Source organism: Perca flavescens, chromosome 14 (genome assembly GCF_004354835.1).
Source record: "Perca flavescens isolate YP-PL-M2 chromosome 14, PFLA_1.0, whole genome shotgun sequence".
Taxonomy (NCBI): domain Eukaryota; kingdom Metazoa; phylum Chordata; class Actinopteri; order Perciformes; family Percidae; genus Perca; species Perca flavescens.
In genome coordinates this window covers 14,753,064-14,769,200 of record NC_041344.1, presented here as the reverse complement: position 1 = coordinate 14,769,200, position 16,137 = coordinate 14,753,064, and the positions used below count along the sequence as shown (strand labels likewise).

General features: G+C 42.8%; 1 protein-coding gene across 7 annotated transcripts in view; it reads right to left on the bottom strand.

The window, feature by feature from the left end:
* Positions 1 to 1,089: 1,089 nt before the first annotated feature.
* Positions 1,090 to 16,137, bottom strand: part of ubap2l (ubiquitin associated protein 2-like) — a 28,999-nt gene continuing 13,951 nt past the window's right edge. For 4 of the 7 annotated variants that reach the window (XM_028597082.1, XM_028597081.1, XM_028597085.1 and 1 more), the window contains 20 exons: positions 15,845 to 15,897; positions 15,553 to 15,638; positions 14,886 to 15,066; positions 14,461 to 14,659; positions 13,962 to 14,290; positions 13,562 to 13,734; positions 13,122 to 13,242; positions 12,587 to 12,626; positions 12,307 to 12,493; positions 12,096 to 12,162; positions 11,528 to 11,837; positions 9,563 to 9,651; positions 9,311 to 9,364; positions 9,121 to 9,202; positions 8,091 to 8,308; positions 7,614 to 7,719; positions 6,206 to 6,331; positions 4,666 to 4,733; positions 2,732 to 2,926; positions 1,090 to 1,208 (listed from right to left, as the gene is read on the bottom strand). In XM_028597082.1, coding sequence (XP_028452883.1) covers positions 1,113 to 1,208; positions 2,732 to 2,926; positions 4,666 to 4,733; positions 6,206 to 6,331; positions 7,614 to 7,719; positions 8,091 to 8,308; positions 9,121 to 9,202; positions 9,311 to 9,364; positions 9,563 to 9,651; positions 11,528 to 11,837; positions 12,096 to 12,162; positions 12,307 to 12,493; positions 12,587 to 12,626; positions 13,122 to 13,242; positions 13,562 to 13,734; positions 13,962 to 14,290; positions 14,461 to 14,659; positions 14,886 to 15,066; positions 15,553 to 15,638; positions 15,845 to 15,897 — 2,780 coding nt within the window. In that variant the 3' untranslated portion in view covers positions 1,090 to 1,112. The remainder of the gene's footprint in view (positions 1,209 to 2,731; positions 2,927 to 4,665; positions 4,734 to 6,205; positions 6,332 to 7,613; positions 7,720 to 8,090; positions 8,309 to 9,120; positions 9,203 to 9,310; positions 9,365 to 9,562; positions 9,652 to 11,527; positions 11,838 to 12,095; positions 12,163 to 12,306; positions 12,494 to 12,586; positions 12,627 to 13,121; positions 13,243 to 13,561; positions 13,735 to 13,961; positions 14,291 to 14,460; positions 14,660 to 14,885; positions 15,067 to 15,552; positions 15,639 to 15,844; positions 15,898 to 16,137) is intronic. The other 3 variants (XM_028597086.1, XM_028597087.1, XM_028597084.1) reach the window with 2 other exon arrangements.

The following is a 16,137-nucleotide window of genomic DNA, read 5'->3' as shown; positions in this document are numbered from 1 at the left end:
TAAATTTTTAAAACGCACAGTACAAAAAGAAAAAAGAAATCACTGACAAAAAACCCATAGTACAATTCTGTCCATCAGTATTCAATGCTGCAGGTTTCCTTACAATGGGGGACAGGTGGTGGAGCAGGGGGAAGGGGAGATGGGGCTAAAAAACAAACAATAAAACACACTGGAAGGCAGATTGGGTGTGTATTGGCCTTGGAAATCATTCAACATCTCTTGCAGAACAGGTGGGGCCTTTATGCAACACATTTATAATTAATGGGAACAGTTACTGTACAAGTGTTAGATAATGAAAAATTCTGTGCTAGGCAAAAAACAGCACAGTACACAACCACGGCCCCGTGTGTACAAACATGCACGCAGTCACATGACAAACACACTGTCCTCACAGTCCAAGCCAGTGAGCTCGCTTAAATGTCTTTATATATAATATATCTATATTTGGTAAAAAATAAACTTCACAACTCTACCAATTTAGAGAATTGTTTTTTCAAACCTAAAAAAAAAAAAAAAAAAAAAAAAAAAAACCTTTAACAGCAATTAAGCAAATTATTGTGTTTGGGTCTTTTGTGTGGGAGGGAAGAGTAACCACCAAAATTAATACATGGGGAGTTGAGGGTGAGAAATACAAAACCAGCCTGTCCCCCCACCTTCAGATATTACTTCATTCCTCCCCATCTGCAAGAAAAAAAAAAAAAGGGGAAGGGGAAGAAAAAAAAAAAAAAAAAGACCATAGAGGAAACGGTAATTCTTTTAGAAAACAGTTCTATGTTACATACAAGTCAAAGAAAAAAGGGGTGGGGCTGGGGATTAACACAATACAAATTCCCAACACTCAATATTTCACCTCTTCTATAACCATTTAGCTCCGATCTCCCCTGTCTTCTAAGCCCCCCGTCCCTCCCACCCATGCATCATTACAGTGCTCGTTCTCTAGGCACAGCACCTTCCCTGACCACAGTCAGGGCTGCAGGAGTGCTGGGCCAAGAGACTGGAGAGGGAATCTCTGCAGGAGGAAGAGGGCGTTTATATGTGGAGCCTGTTAGCAGTAGGAGTGATGAGCCCCCTTCTAGCTTCTGTCAACAGTGTGGGGGCCACGACAGCGGATGTTAGTTTGCCCCCCAGTTGTAGCTGTTGTATGCCGACTTGTTGATCTGAGACTTCTGCTGAATGGAGGCATTCTGGCTGCGCTGTCCAGTGCCGCTCTGTGGAGAGAGGACAGAGTTCATCTGTGACCTGCGATTGATGCCATGGTTTTTTACTCAAGTATTGAGTTGCTTAGTGAAACGATTAACCTAATACACCGGTGTTTCCCATACATTGATTATTAGTGGCGGTCCACCATAATATCAACGTTGACCACCACATATTGATTTTCTATTTCTATTATATATTTTTAAGATTGTAAATGGGTAAATCTTATTTCATTGTGGAGCACATTCATTTGCTCAGCCCCTCGGGAAAAACAACAACCCATTCAAACCCGTCTGAATAGCCCTGCGCCCGCCTCCTCTTTGTGCACGACTGCTTAGCCACAGTAAACCTCTGGCTTAACTGCACATCTAGGGCAACAGCTTTCACAAGTTCACCTGGAACTCCCAAACCACAGGAAAGTTTGTTTCTCTCTGCCGTGATTTTTCACAGAATCAACGTTCGCTACGATAGCTGACATTAGCCAACATGCCAGCTAGCGCTTGTTACAGCGGACCTATGCATAATGTCAGTTAAGTTAACTTTAACCAACCCAGTTCTCTGTAAAAAAAATAACAGCCGAGAGATAGACACTTAACTAGGGCTGAAACGATTCCTTGAGTAACTCGTATTATTCCATTACTAAAAATCCTCGGAGCAAAATCATTGCCTCGAAGCGTCGTTTAAACAATGCAACGTTATACCGCTGTGTTTCCGCATGGATGATTATTACAGTGGCACAACGGGCTGATGCTACTGTTGACCCATGCCGTAAAGACTAACGGCGCAGATTACAAAATGAAGGAAGAGAGTGAAAATAGTGACGGACTAAGAGAAGAGAAAGGCGGAGAAAACGACCAAAGATTTGGGATCATTTTAAGCTGCAAAATAACTCTGGACAGTGAGTCACATAGACAAGTTACACAAGGTAACATTAATGTCTGCATGCAGTCTCTCGTCCAGCCTTTTACACAACTAGCTACAGCATGCTACTCTGCAAAAAGCGTTTGTTTTTTTAGAAAAGCTAAAACAAAATCTGTTGGTAAACTTAGCTGCTGGCGGAGACAAACCAGCCCCTTTCTCTTAAAAATAGTGCTTAAAAATATTAGCAACTATTAAGCAATGAAATTGTTGCTTATTCTAAAAATGAAACCTCTTATATATTTACTATTGCCATTTACTATAAAGCAAAAGAATTTCTTATCCGATTACTCGATTAATCAATGGAATAAATTGGTAGAATACTCTATTACTAAAATAATCGATAGCTGCAGCCCTAAGCTTAACATACGTGTTATGCTAGCTGTGTGGTGATGCTAGGCTTTGGAGCAGCAGGCTCAGCTGTCGGTCTGACGTTTTCTCCAGATTACATGTAAATCACACTCGCCTTGCCCCTCCCCCCAAACGTGACAGAACTTAAATTTGAATAACCAAAATAAACCAGAACTAAAAAGGCATCCAGATCAACTAAACTGAACTACAGGGGTGAAAGCGACCAGCACCAACAGATGGAGACAAACAACAGCTTTTACACTACCTGTCCGTCCTGCTGCAGGTGGTGGTGCAGAATCTGAGAGTGGGGTTGTTGGTGTGGTGCCAGGATGTGCATGAAGGGGGCCGGTGCGTAGCCAGCGGCAGCCGGGGGGTTGATGGGTCCCCCGCTCCCCAGAGCCGAGGGCAGGCTGAACGAAGCTGTTGGCGTACCAGCATGGAAACCCTGCTTCTCAAATGACTGCAGGAGGAAAGGATAAAAAGAAAAAGGTGGGGGGTTGTACTTCTCATATTTGTATTTCTTTTTTCACTTTTTTTTTCTTCTTCCAAACTTTTCCAACATACAGTACAGGCCAAAAGTTTGGACACCTTCTCATGCAATGAGTTTCCTTTATTTTCATGACTACTTACATTGTAGATTCTCACTGAAGGCATTAAAACTATGAATGAACACATGTGGAATTATGTACTTAACAAAAAAGTGTGAAATAACTGAAAACATGTCTTATATTCTAGTTTCTTCAAAGTAGCCACCCTTTGCTCTGATAACTGCTTTGCACACTCTTGGCATTCTCTTGATGAGCTTCAAGAGGTAGTCACCTGAAATGGTTTTCCAACAGTTGTGAAGGAGTTCCCAGAGATGCTTAGCACTTGTTGGCCCTTTTGCCTTCACTCTGCGGTCCAGCTCACCCCAAACCATCTCGATTGGGTTCAGGTCCAGTGACTGTGGAGGCCAGGTCATCTGGCGCAGCACTCCATCACTCTCCTTCTTGGTCAAATAGCCCTTACACAGTCTGGAGGTGTATTTGGGGTCATTGTCCTGTTGAAAAATAAATGATGGTCCAACTAAACGCAAACCGGATGGGATGGCATGTCGCTGCAGGATGCTGTGGTAGCCATGCTGGTTCAGTATGCCTTCAATTTTGAATAAATCCCCAACAGTGTCACCAGCAAAGCCCTCCCACACCATCACACCTCCTCCTCCATGCTTCACGGTGGGAACCAGGCATGTACAATCCATCCGTTCACCTTTTTTGCGTCGCACAAAGACACGGCGGTTGGAACCAAAGATCTCAAATTTGGACTCATCAGACCAAAGCACAGATTTCCACTGATCTAATGTCCATTCCTTGTGTTTTTTGGCCCCAACAAATCTCTTCTGCTTGTTGCCTCTCCTTAGCAGTGGTTTCCTAGCAGCTACTTGACCATGAAGGCCTGATTCGCACAGTCTCCTCTTAACAGTTGTTCTAGAGATGTGTCTGCTGATAGAACGCTGTGTGGCATTCATCTGGTCTCTAATCTGAGCTGCTGTTAACTTGCGATTTCTGAGGCTGGTGACTCGGATGAACTTATCCTCTGCAGCAGAGGTGACTCTTGGTCTTCCTTTCCTGGGGCGGTTTTTGCGACTGCACTTGGGGACACATTCAAAGTTTTTGCAATTTTCCGGACTGACTGCCATAATATGAATTCTAACAGTTGTCCAATAGGGCTGTCAGCTGTATCAACCTGACTTCTGCACAACACAACTGATGGTCCCAACCCCATTAATAAGGGAAAAAATTCCACTAATTAACCCTGACAAGGCACACCTGTGAAGTGAAAACCATTTCAGGTGACTACCTCATGAAGCTCATTGAGAGAACACCAGGGTTTGCAGCGCTATCAAAAAAGCAAAGGGTGGCTACTTTGAGGAATCTAAAATATAAGACGTTTTCAGTCATTTCACACTTTTTTGTTAAGTACATAATTCCATATGTGTTCATTCATAGTTTTGATGCCTTCAGTGAGAATCTACAATGTAAGTAGTCATGAAAATAAAGGAAACTCATTGCATGAGAAGGTGTGTCCAAACCTTTGGCCTGTACTGTATGTGTGTATTTGTGTTATTCTGATGTGTGTACATTGTTTAGTGTCTTTTGAGCTGCTGTAGCAAAGGAATTTCCCCAGTGTAGGATTAATAAAGTCTCTTATCTTAATTACCTGCGTTTTTGTGTAAACAGACCCCGAAATATCTGGTACCCCCGTGTTGCTTGATGTCACAGAGACTCCTGTAGAGACAAAGGAGACCAGACACAAAATTAGACCAAAAACAGGAAGAACTGGGGGGGACTTGACAAACAAACCATGCCAAGCAACCAGACATTTTCAGATTCTAACCAGCATAATTGCTATATTGTGCGCTAACAGGGAATTTAATATCTACAGTATAGTTGCAAACTTTCTATATTTGTGGGAACACTTTCTCCAATTCAAGCTTCTGAGAACAAAAGACTCAAGAACAAAAGAGAATCCTGGGAAATTTTCCAATATGAACATCTATGTCGGCATAAGTTCATAGATGATTGGAGTAGAATTTTCCTTTAATGGAGGACAGCAGAGGAGTTGAAGAGGGATGAGATGAAGAAGAAAGATGAGAAAGATGGCGTAGCAGCGTATCAGTTCCAGTCAGCCACAGTGGTTAAAGTCTGATAACCATCTGGAGGTTACTGCTGTGGTTGTTCTGGCAAACACTGACCCTCTTTATTGCCATAGAGACGCGGGACATGGTCAACTGCTGTGCAAAAACGAGACTGGCACTGGACAAGAAAGACTAATACCTTCAAAATTCAGTTCTAGTGGCATTTACATAATGCCTTAAGTCCCTTAACATAAGACTTTACTTTTTGTCATTCAGTCTGTTCCTTAAATAATTGTTATGGCTTTATTAAGACATGGCAGTTACGATAAGAGCCACAACGCTAATGGTGTTACTAAGTTCCCCCCCCAAAAAAAGGTGCCCCTACCTTCATTGTCTTGCTTGGGTAATACTCGATGAGATTTGTCACAGAAATACCACAATACAGACTCCAAAGATTATGGGACAAATACTGATGATCAAACCCTCAAGGGCCCCTGACAAGGAAACTTTGTCTTCATTTCGATACCATTCTGTGTGAATAGTGCTTCAGCCACTTGAAAAGCTCTTAAAATGGTACATTCACACACTCCTATATAGCACACACAGCATTATTTTACAAGTAAGAGACATTTTGTTGTCCTCTCTCTTGGATTGTAAACTACTTCTCCCACAGGACAGTGAGCTCGATACTCTGGAGATGGATATACCAGCAATGACAACATGAGTGAAGAGCAAGCATCAGAGGGAAAATGGGACAGCATCAACCAGAGCAACTCATCAGTTTATGGCAGCCACAGCCCTTGTGACCTGCCACATTTTTATTTTAAACCTGATAATTACGTAGCATATATGTTGATATAAAAACCAGATTGGATTGATGAGTTGCCCTGAAAAAAGAACAAGAAACAGACACAATGGCAGACAAGGTTTGTAAGAGATGCAGGCTGCATTGGACTGTCTAAAAGCGGATGTAGTGTGACGAGTCTTCCCACAGGCGCAGCTCATCAACGATGAGGCAAAGGAACGAGAGCAAAAGGGGGGGATGGTTGGTGACACAAGGAGGAAGACGGGACGAACAGGGTTTTAGCTTTTTGCTTTATTTTGGCATGTGGCGGCACTCACCGACTCCAGGCCCGGTGACAGAGCTGGCTGGCTTGTTTTGTGCAGAAGCGGCAGCGGCCACGGCAGTGCCGTATCCGCCCTTACAGAAATCCCCACTCCCTGAAGCCTGGCCCACATCCTCATAGCCTGCAACAGTCAGACACACAGCCGCAGCCCACAGCATTAGACACACCAGGCAGGGGAAGCAGACCTGCCTCAAACAGGATTTGCAAATAATTCATAGCGTTTGTTTGAACCCAAGTACCACATGGACAGGTTTTGCCAAACTGTGACAATACAGATAGTGTCAAGTCCTCTCAGAAACATATTTTACTGAGACCCAAATACTTCACTGTAATTATCTGAACTTTGGCACCAAACGTATTGTCCTGTGTGGCAAAACCTGCCCTTCCGGTACAACAAGCCGGTCAGAATCAACGCTACTATCATTTGCAAATACTATTTGACCCAAGTCTGAGGGGAGGAGTTGGGGGAAGTGAGGGGCAGGCAGGGTGTGTGTGTGTGTGTGTGTGTGGGGGGGGGTTGGAGAGTGAGCTTGAGTTGAATGATGGCAGAAAGCAGCAGATGGTGCAGCTTAGAACAAATAGGTGTTGCACATGTTGTGACCAAAGGTGGATACTAAGCGATGAATTAAAGTATTAAAATAAAATACAGCATCACTGAAAAAGAAAAAAAAGAATATAAAGTGATGGAGTAGATACCAGAAGGCCACAGGGAAAATATGAAACTGCTGAAAGAAAATGGGAGGATGATGGTGCTCCATTTGATGATGCGTTTAGATAGATGTGTGTGCAGGAGATGTGGTGGAAGGTGAAGCCTTAGAGCAAACTCCACTTTCTGAAATGAGCAAAGCAAGCTATGGAGGACAACAGGAGACCGACAATCTAACCCCGCTGTTAATTAAACTGGTATAGCCACTGTTCAAGCCCATCTTCTCTTTCCCATTCAGTTTAAATGGCAGTCCCATATACTTCATCACGAGAAGCCATTTAACAAAAGCAACAGACATTTTCTTTCCATTATAAAACAGCTTGAAACACATTCCTTCTGTGTAAAGGCAATGAAAACTGGGTACGAGATGGAGATTCATTTCCAATATTCTGACACAACTAAACCTAAATATTGAACCTGTTCAATCCAAAAACATTTCAATTAACTTTTAGGTCAGAACAGTTCAGGTGAGAATCAGCAGACAAGAATGTGTTATGAACCATTAGCAACTGCCTTGACTCAAGCATAACAAAAGCATCATGTTCATGCTTGTGGATGCTGCAGAGCTCGAATAAAATATGCACTCCACACCAATGAGAAACAGCACAGAGTTATTGGTATGCAAGTATATTGAGCAGGACCTGCATGACCCCTCTCAGCACTATTGTTGCCACTTCAATATCATTTAGTGCCTCACCAGTGCTGTATCCATGGGAACCATAGCCACTAGCCTGCTGGAAGGGTGTGGCTGATGCATTGACGCCAACATTCACACCGTGCTGCTTTGACGAGGTAGGAGCCACCTGGACGAAAACAAAACCATGGAATGCAATGTCAACAAGTGATAGGGTAACATTTTGTCTTGTGGGGTCAAGAGAATCCAGTTCTATTCTCATGTACGGTCAGGAAATACATTTAAATCTTAAAATGCATTCTTATATAGTGCCACCAGAGGAAAGGTCAAAGGGAGACCAAAATAATCTCTTCCATTTATTGCACACATCAAATTTTATTTGCTAGCCCACTTCTGTCCAGACCCACCCATTTTCCTCATGGTATTATGATACATCTTGTTTCTTATGAGAAGATATTGAAAACAATAATAAAGGGTGGGAGCAGGACTGTGATGGGAGCCAACAAGTTAGCTAGCTTGGGGAGACTTAGGTTTTCTCACCGGAAACACAGCAGGTCCGTACTGGAAGGTATTGGGTAGGCCTGGCATGCCAGTGTAGTATGGGAGGCTTGTGTAGCTGTAGCCAGGTGGCAGCGCAGGGTTGAGGAAGGGCTGCTGTGTGGTGTGATGTGTCTGGGTCTGGTTCTGTTGTGTCTGAGCTAATGTGGTGGCTGGAGACGGGGATGAAGCATCACCTCGACCAAACTTTGATAAGTCACCTGCAAATGAAGGAAACGGAGGAAGACAGGATAGAGCGACAAGTGCAAACACCACACGTGAGATAAAAAAAAAAAAAAAAAAAAAAAACAGGACATGAAAGAAAAAAAAATGATTACCTAAATTGTTGGCATGTTGTGAGGTGCCATATCTGATAGGATGTTGAACCATTTATGCATTGAAGAACAATCTTCACTAATCATCACCAAAAATGATTCATAGTTATCTCACTGCCCTCAATTTTTGTAATAGGGCATACATTCATAGTCTGACAGCAATAGATACTTAAAAGGTCCCATGGCATTAATATGCGTTCCCCCAGCCTGCCTATGGTCTCCCAGTGGCTAGAAATGGCGATAGGTGTAAACAGAGCCCTGGGTATCCTGCTCTGCCTTTGAGAAAATGAAAGTTCAGATGGGCCGATCTGGAATCTGCTCCTTATGAGGTCATAAGGAGCAAGGTTACCTCCCCTTTCTCTGCTTTGCCCACCCAGAGAATTTGGCCTGCCCATGAGAAAGAGAGAGACATCATGGCTTTCAAACAAGCAAAGTGGCAGTTGGTCAAGGACACACCCCCTTGATGTTTATGGAGAAGGAGAACCAGGAAATGAGTAGGGGGAAATGCAACGCTACCAAGCTACAGCTGAGCGATGTGCGAGCACCGGGACGCGTAGGTAAATTTTTCGAGAGGTGCACATCAGGCTACAGCGTAGGGTCGGGTGTCTCCACGTACCTACATACATAGCCACGGCGTCGATTTAATGCAGAAGCATAAATCACACTTTAGCTCAACTTTTAATAGACGCATGGCTCACCAGAATAAGGGTTGCTAGTCAGGCTGCCCTCTCTGCCAGTCAGTGCCGTTGTGGGAGTTGCAAAGGGGATGCTGTAATAATCCTGGAGAGAGAGAAATATTTTATTATATAAAAATACTGGACAAGAAGCAATGAGGTATTTTGTGCATAATGTTTTTTTTGCAGGAGTTGAACACTTCACAAAACTCACCAGCGGTATTCTTGTCTGCAACATCTGTAGGTCATCATAGCCGTACACCTGAGGCTAAGATGGAGCAAGAAATGTGTCAGAATATTGGGTTACTATTAGGGCTGGGTAACGGTAAAAAAAAATTTGGTTGGTGCCTAAAAAGTATTGAATTCGGTACCCAGCCTTAGTTACTATATCAATTATATAACAAACTGGTAAGCACAGGTAAAGCTCAGATTGTACAAAGACTGTCTAACCCTGGCAGGAACTCACAGGGTAGGCATGCAGTAGTCCAGGGGCCATGATGTATGGGTTGGGCAGTAGAGGGGGCACTCCAGGTGGCAGGTTTGGAGGTGCTTTCCCTGTATGCACAAAGCAATGTAAAAACATAAATGCATTGCATTGATTTGCCAAACAAGCCACTACTAAAAATCTATTATCCATTGGCTAACTATGCACACCAGCAAAAAGGACATAAAACAGTATTTTCAGTGTAAAATCACAACATAAACTACAGAAACAAAGTAGGGCTGCACAATCAACCATGCTCTAATCTAAATGTCTTACCCATTGCAATCTCATTTGTACATGAAAATGATTCTACCAGATTCCAATTAGCAAGGAGAGATATGTTGTATGTACAAATTTCTCCCTAAGCTGCATCAGTAAATCAATGCAATACAAGTGACAAACGTTGCACTGGCAGAGGGAGCACAAAGGAAAACAGAGAGAGAGAGAGAGAGAGAGAGAGAGAGAGAGAGAGAGAGAGAGAGAGAGAGAGAGAGAGAGAGATATTCAGAGGAGCAACCAAACAGAGTAAAGGCCCTGACACACCAAGGTTTGTTTTTGCGGTGTGTCCCGCACCACCGTCAGCATCCGGCCTTTTTTTTGACCGATTCTACATGAAAAGCCATCATACGTTCAGCTTGAAAATGGTAGTAAGGAAAGCAAAGAAACGACAGAGCGCACATAAAAGGCTCTCTCATTGTCCACATTTGTCAAACTCAAGGCCCGCGGGCCAAATCCGGCCCCTCGCAAGTTTTTATCTGTCCCGCATATCATTTTAGGTTCACAATAGATTTCGGCCCACGTAGTTTTGCGCAGAAACCAAACAGACGGGAAATTCTTTTCAAACTGCAATTATGTGACACTCAAGGCAGAATTTGGCAGATTTGCCGACTTTGAGACTCAGGAATTCTCACAGAAGCAGAGAGTTTGCATATTTAGGCTTTACGTCCACAACTTTAAGTGAGAAAGCTATATGAGACCTGCAATAATACAGTCAAATAGGTTTTGACTTTGATTAAATAAAAGCATGTCAATAAACTCTACATGTCTGGCCCCTGATGTGATGCTTATTTCCAAGTGTGGCCCTTAGTGAAATTGAGTTTGACACCCCTGATCTAATCTGATCAATCCAAAGCAATAAGAGCTGTCAAAACTGGCCAAACTGTTCCTTCTAAAAACACATAGGTCCGAACGATTGGAATAGTGTTTTGTTCTGAGTTCAGCTCTCAGTACTTTTGTAGCTTCTATGAATCTCTGTGATTTGAAGTTTAATTTCGTACGTGTTATATGGCCACCGGCTGTAGTCTCAGCGGTGTGTTCCAGTGTTAATTTTTGGCCAAGACAAAAGCGACACCATAGTCCGCCTTTGTTGCCACAAGTTCTCGCCCATCGGCTTTGTGTGTCAGGGCCTTAAGATGAGTCAGAAGAATTAAAACCCTGCCAGTGAGGAAGTGGAAACCAACTTATTCAAAAAGGAAATTACAGGGGAAATTATTTATCACCTCAAATACATAGCTTTAATCAAAACGAAATGAGGCATTAAATAACAGTATTAACACCAGAGACGCTCTACTTAATGTTCTCAGTACACTCAGTGGCAAACCACAGATGACTAAAACAAACTATGGATAAACATAAATTGACAGTGCATTTAACCAGCAAGTTATTCAGAATTGTAAAGCCCTGACACTAAATTCCAAAGGCCGCAATTAACTCACTGGTAATGCTACCTGTAGATTGATAGCACAAATTACAGTAAGCAAGGCAGACAAAGTGAGGAGAAAAGAAAAGCTAAAATACTTAAGTGTAAATAAGCATTTAGTATTAAAATACAAATTTTGTTAAGAGATTTCACAATGCAAGATTTGGATATAAAGCTGTCTAAACAGCAATGGATATCAAACAAAAGTGTATTTTCACTGACATGTTTGTGCTTGGGTTATGTCTAACCTGAGGATGTTGCAGAGCTGCGTGAGGATGAGGAAGGTATGGCCAAGGCTGCCGAGGACACTGAAGCGACAACTGCAGCTGGGACACCCATGGAGGCAGTGTTGACACCCATGGCCAGACTGCTAGCGGGGCCGAGGCCGGAGGGAGCTGAAACTGTGGCAGAGCCCCCAGAGGAGACCTGAGGGGCCCCTAGGGACACTTGGGAAGCAGCCATTGAGGAAGAGGAGGGGACTGACGAAGACGGCACGGCTGAGACAGAGGAAGGGAAGGAGGAGGAGTGCAGGCTTGACTCACCGTCTACGCTGGGGTGCTGTAGAGACGGAAGATAAAATGATGGGGTTAGGATTGATAAGATTACACTTCCATTAGAGTGAATAGACATCTAATGTGTCCATCTGCCATCACAGGAAATGCTCACGCATGTACACACAACTCATGGTTTTGGTCCGTTCGGTTAAAACGTTTTTTTTTAATCTGCTCTTTCAAAAGGCCATAAAAAAAAATCAAAGACAATGCCAGAGCCACATTATAGGTTGTAAAAATACTGTAGTAAGCATGACAAGCTCACCAGTAAGCCTGAGTTGGATGTCCGGACTGCAGATGGAGCAAGGCTGTTCTGTTGTGATGGGTGAGAGCTGTAGAAATGAAAGGAAGGTTCAGAGCACATCTCAACTATCTGCAAATACCATCACATTTAGTGATACTTGGGTTTACCCAGAGGTCATTTAAGATACTAATTAATTTCCTACTTTGTGTGTGTTAATTTAGCAGCATCTCACTTGTTGTGCTGAGGAGGGGGGATGGTGCTTGGAGGCAAGTCTTCGCTGTGGCCCAGACCGCTGAGGGATGTTTGATTGGATGTAGACATCAAGGAGGCAGAGCCGCTGTCAGTCAAAGTGCCCATGCTGGAGACAGGCGTGACCGAATCAGAGACCGGCTTGACAGATACTGCAGAGCCTGCTGCAGCTGGGGAGAGAGGAGATATTTCTGGAATAAATTCCAATCCAGAGTGATCAGGAAACTTTTCAACAATGCTTTTAAGAAGAAAAAAACACTTACCTTCCACAGATTGTGTTGCTTGTATTGAACTGAAGCCATTCTGTAAAACCAACAATGAAGGTGAGTTTCTATGGAAACAGGCCATTCATAAAAAGTTGCAGAGCTTTTGGAAACCGTTGAGCCAAGAAGCTGGTTTGTTATGCAGAGCATTTTAACTACAGGTCTGAAGCCAGTAGTGTATTACAATGACCACAAGCTAATAAAACAAAAAAACTGGAATATGGGGGATTAGAGTAACACCAGTTTATTAAGAACACCTGCTACCTTCGTCATTTTAAACTGAAATTCAGGCAATGATCTCTAAATGACTTTAGCGATGCAGAAGGAATGGAGGGGTAAATTAAACAGCTAATTTACTGCAGGACACTTCCGCATTAAACCAAAGCCTTACATTACTAGTACAGAGCTCCAAAAGACCAAGTTGGTGTTAAGCAAGTTGTCTGCACTAGCCACTCCTCTAAGTACTATACTAACACAACACCATATTAAAAGGTTTTATCAGGTCAAGTGAAAAAGAGGGAAGCTTTGGCCTTACCTTGGGCTGCATATCCTTGTGAGGGGAGGAGGAGACTGAGTGAGGGTAGCGCCGAGTCTGAGATGCTCTCTGATCGTACAGGTCCATCTGGCTGGAGTTGGAGAGAGCTGGAGTTGACTCACTGCAGATTGTAATGGTATTGACAAGATTGTGTTCTTAGGGAACAATGCGTGGTTCGGACTTAAAAAATTACAACTTAAATGTTAAAGCACTCTTAAAAACTAGAATATGCACTTAAAACTATCATTACAACCCAGTAATTCTAATAGATGCTGCATAAGAAAAAAACATAATATAAAAACTTCAACTGCTTAATGTCCAGCCATAATAAAAATTAAATAAAAAACAGAACCTTAAATTATTTCGCTGTCAACACACATCTAAAAAAAAACTAATCTGTACTTTATCTTCAAGGTACAAAGTATTTTAGATATACCAACCTGCTGGGGCTAGTGTAGAGACTTTTCTGGACCTGGTTGGCTGGTGTTGTGGTAGCAGGGTTGGACTCATACTCTGGTATAACTGGCTCTGACCCAAACTGCAGTGCTCCAAACTGAAGATTAAGGCCTGAGATGTCTGTTGAGCCAGGCATCTCTACCGCCATTGCAGGAATCTGAGAAAGATGAAGGGCATGTTAAGATTGGGCACACATACTTTGAGTCTTGTCCAAGGATGGTTTCTACTATCACAGGACCAGGAGTTTGTTTTCACATACAAGACATCAAATGCTTAATTTTTGTTAGCATGGAGAATTTCTTATGCTTCCCTTTAAAAATCAAATAAAAATAAAGATTCAATCATCACATTTAAAATATGTTGTAATTAGAATTCAGTGGTTACCTTTGTTGTGATAGAGGTCCTCTTCTTCTGCTGTTTGAGTTTGTGTTGCTGCAAAGGCAGTGGACTAGAACCCTGGGCATCTGAGGAACTTGGGGAGACTTGCTGACCTAGAGAAGGGACTGCTGCCATCTTGGGAAGGGAGGAAGCAGGCGGGGGCCCCACATGGGGTGAAGATGTTTGTTGGGGTAAGGAAGAAGACGAGGATGAGGAAGGCAGGCCTTTGTCCTGCAGGAAAACATCCAACATGGACGAGGTTGAGGTGGCCGCCTGGTAGGGCTGCCGCTTCGTAAAGGGCGTATGGACCGCAGACTCTGGCTGAGTCTTCATATCTGGAAAGTGGAGAGGGGAAACATAATTTAAGTTAGTTAAGAAACCCTGAGAGCAGTTAGGATGGTCCTACATTGAAGAAAAAAGAAAGAAAATATCCATGTCATTATCCTTAACATGCTAAAGGGAATTGAAGGAAGATCAGAGTAATAACAGAAGGATGTCAGCTCACCGTATTGTCCCAGTGAGGTGGCACTGGTGTCCCAGGATGAAGGGGTTGTATTGGGAGGTCCAGTTTGGGAGTGCTGGGCTGCCAGCTGGGCCAGTGCCTGGGCTGTTTTATACTGCTCCAGGAATTGAGAGCCAGTGGTCCCTGTGCTCGCACCTTTAGGGTCCCCCACATCCCCGAAACCCTTGCTCAGCATGCTGACCTGCAATGTTGGCAGATTATAACACACTGTTATTACAATAATAAAAACATTTGCGACATGGGCCTAGTTACGACATGTCAATAGACATCCTGTGTGGCTAGGAAGTGGTCGAGATATAAATCTTAAGAGACAATTTGCATCCATAAGTAAAAGCTGCATCAGTAAAGTAAATTTTAAGAGCAAGGGTGTAAAAAAATGCTTTAGTGTTTTTTTCGTTGAGTCTCACCATGCTGTGCTGGGTGTAAGGGGTGCTGGTGGATGTTTGGGAGAGTGGCACCCCTTGCTTAGAGTTGCTGAAAACCAGTGACTGGGGTAAGGAGGGGGGCTGAGTGGCCTCCATGGGGGGGGTTTCTGTCTCTGAAGAGGAGGATGGGGGAGTCTTCCCTAGAAGCACCGCAAGGTCAATCCTATAGCAAGGTGGAAATATTCATTACAACAGGAGGACATTTGAAATGGGATCTGCGTCAACTGAACCTTTATTTTCACTACAGCTAAAACTAATTACTTTAGGGCAGCAACAACTAATTATTTGAATTATCAATGAATCTGCAGATTATTTTCTCAATTAATCGTTTAGTCTATAAAACCTCAGAAGGACGTCGCCTTGCAAAATTAGGACGGAATGTTTTTTAACTACAATTTTCTAATAGTTTTTTCCCCAACCAACAGTCAAAAACACAATATTTAGTTTACTATAATTAAGGACAAGGAAATGCTGACAAACCTACATAATTGAAGAAGCTTGCCCCATAATATTAATATTCTTATTTATTTTTTTATATTTCACATTGAACAAGTAAACAATGAAAACAAGCTAATGTAATTATTCTCCCAACCAATTCCTTGAAAGGAAGGCTAAGGAATCAGGCTAATAAAGTGCATAAGTGAACCACCTCTGGCCTTTGGTGATGGTAACATTCTCTTGAGGCAGAGGCACCGAAGCTACACTGGAAGCTGTGAATATCTTGGTCTCTGAAAGCTGCAGAGGAAGAGAGTAGAAGATGGAAAAAAATTACAGCTGGAAGAACAAAAGGTAACATCTATATTCAAAATTGGATCCAGTCTTCCGTCAGTGAAACTATGCTAAAATCGGTTTAGAACTTCCATTTCGTCTTTGGAAGTTCACACTTAATGTTATATTTAGAGCTAGAGCAGTTGTATAAGGTTGATACCAGAAACACTCACATCCTCATTCCAGTCCTCAGTGCCCCACTCCTCTGTGGCAGTCCTCCAGGCACCTATGAGTCAAAGAGAAACCGTTCAATACTACTTTGATAGGTCAAACGAGATTCAAACAGGATAAGGGACACATAAAAACAACAAAACATTTTGCGACCATTTTTTGAGACCGTAATTTTTTTAACTACTCGCACATGTACCACCTGCAAATTTGATGATTTTATTTTATTTTTTTTATTTCATGTTGAAAAGGATGAGAGAGAAAGTCTGCCAGATTTGACCAATGTGTGTGAGGGGGA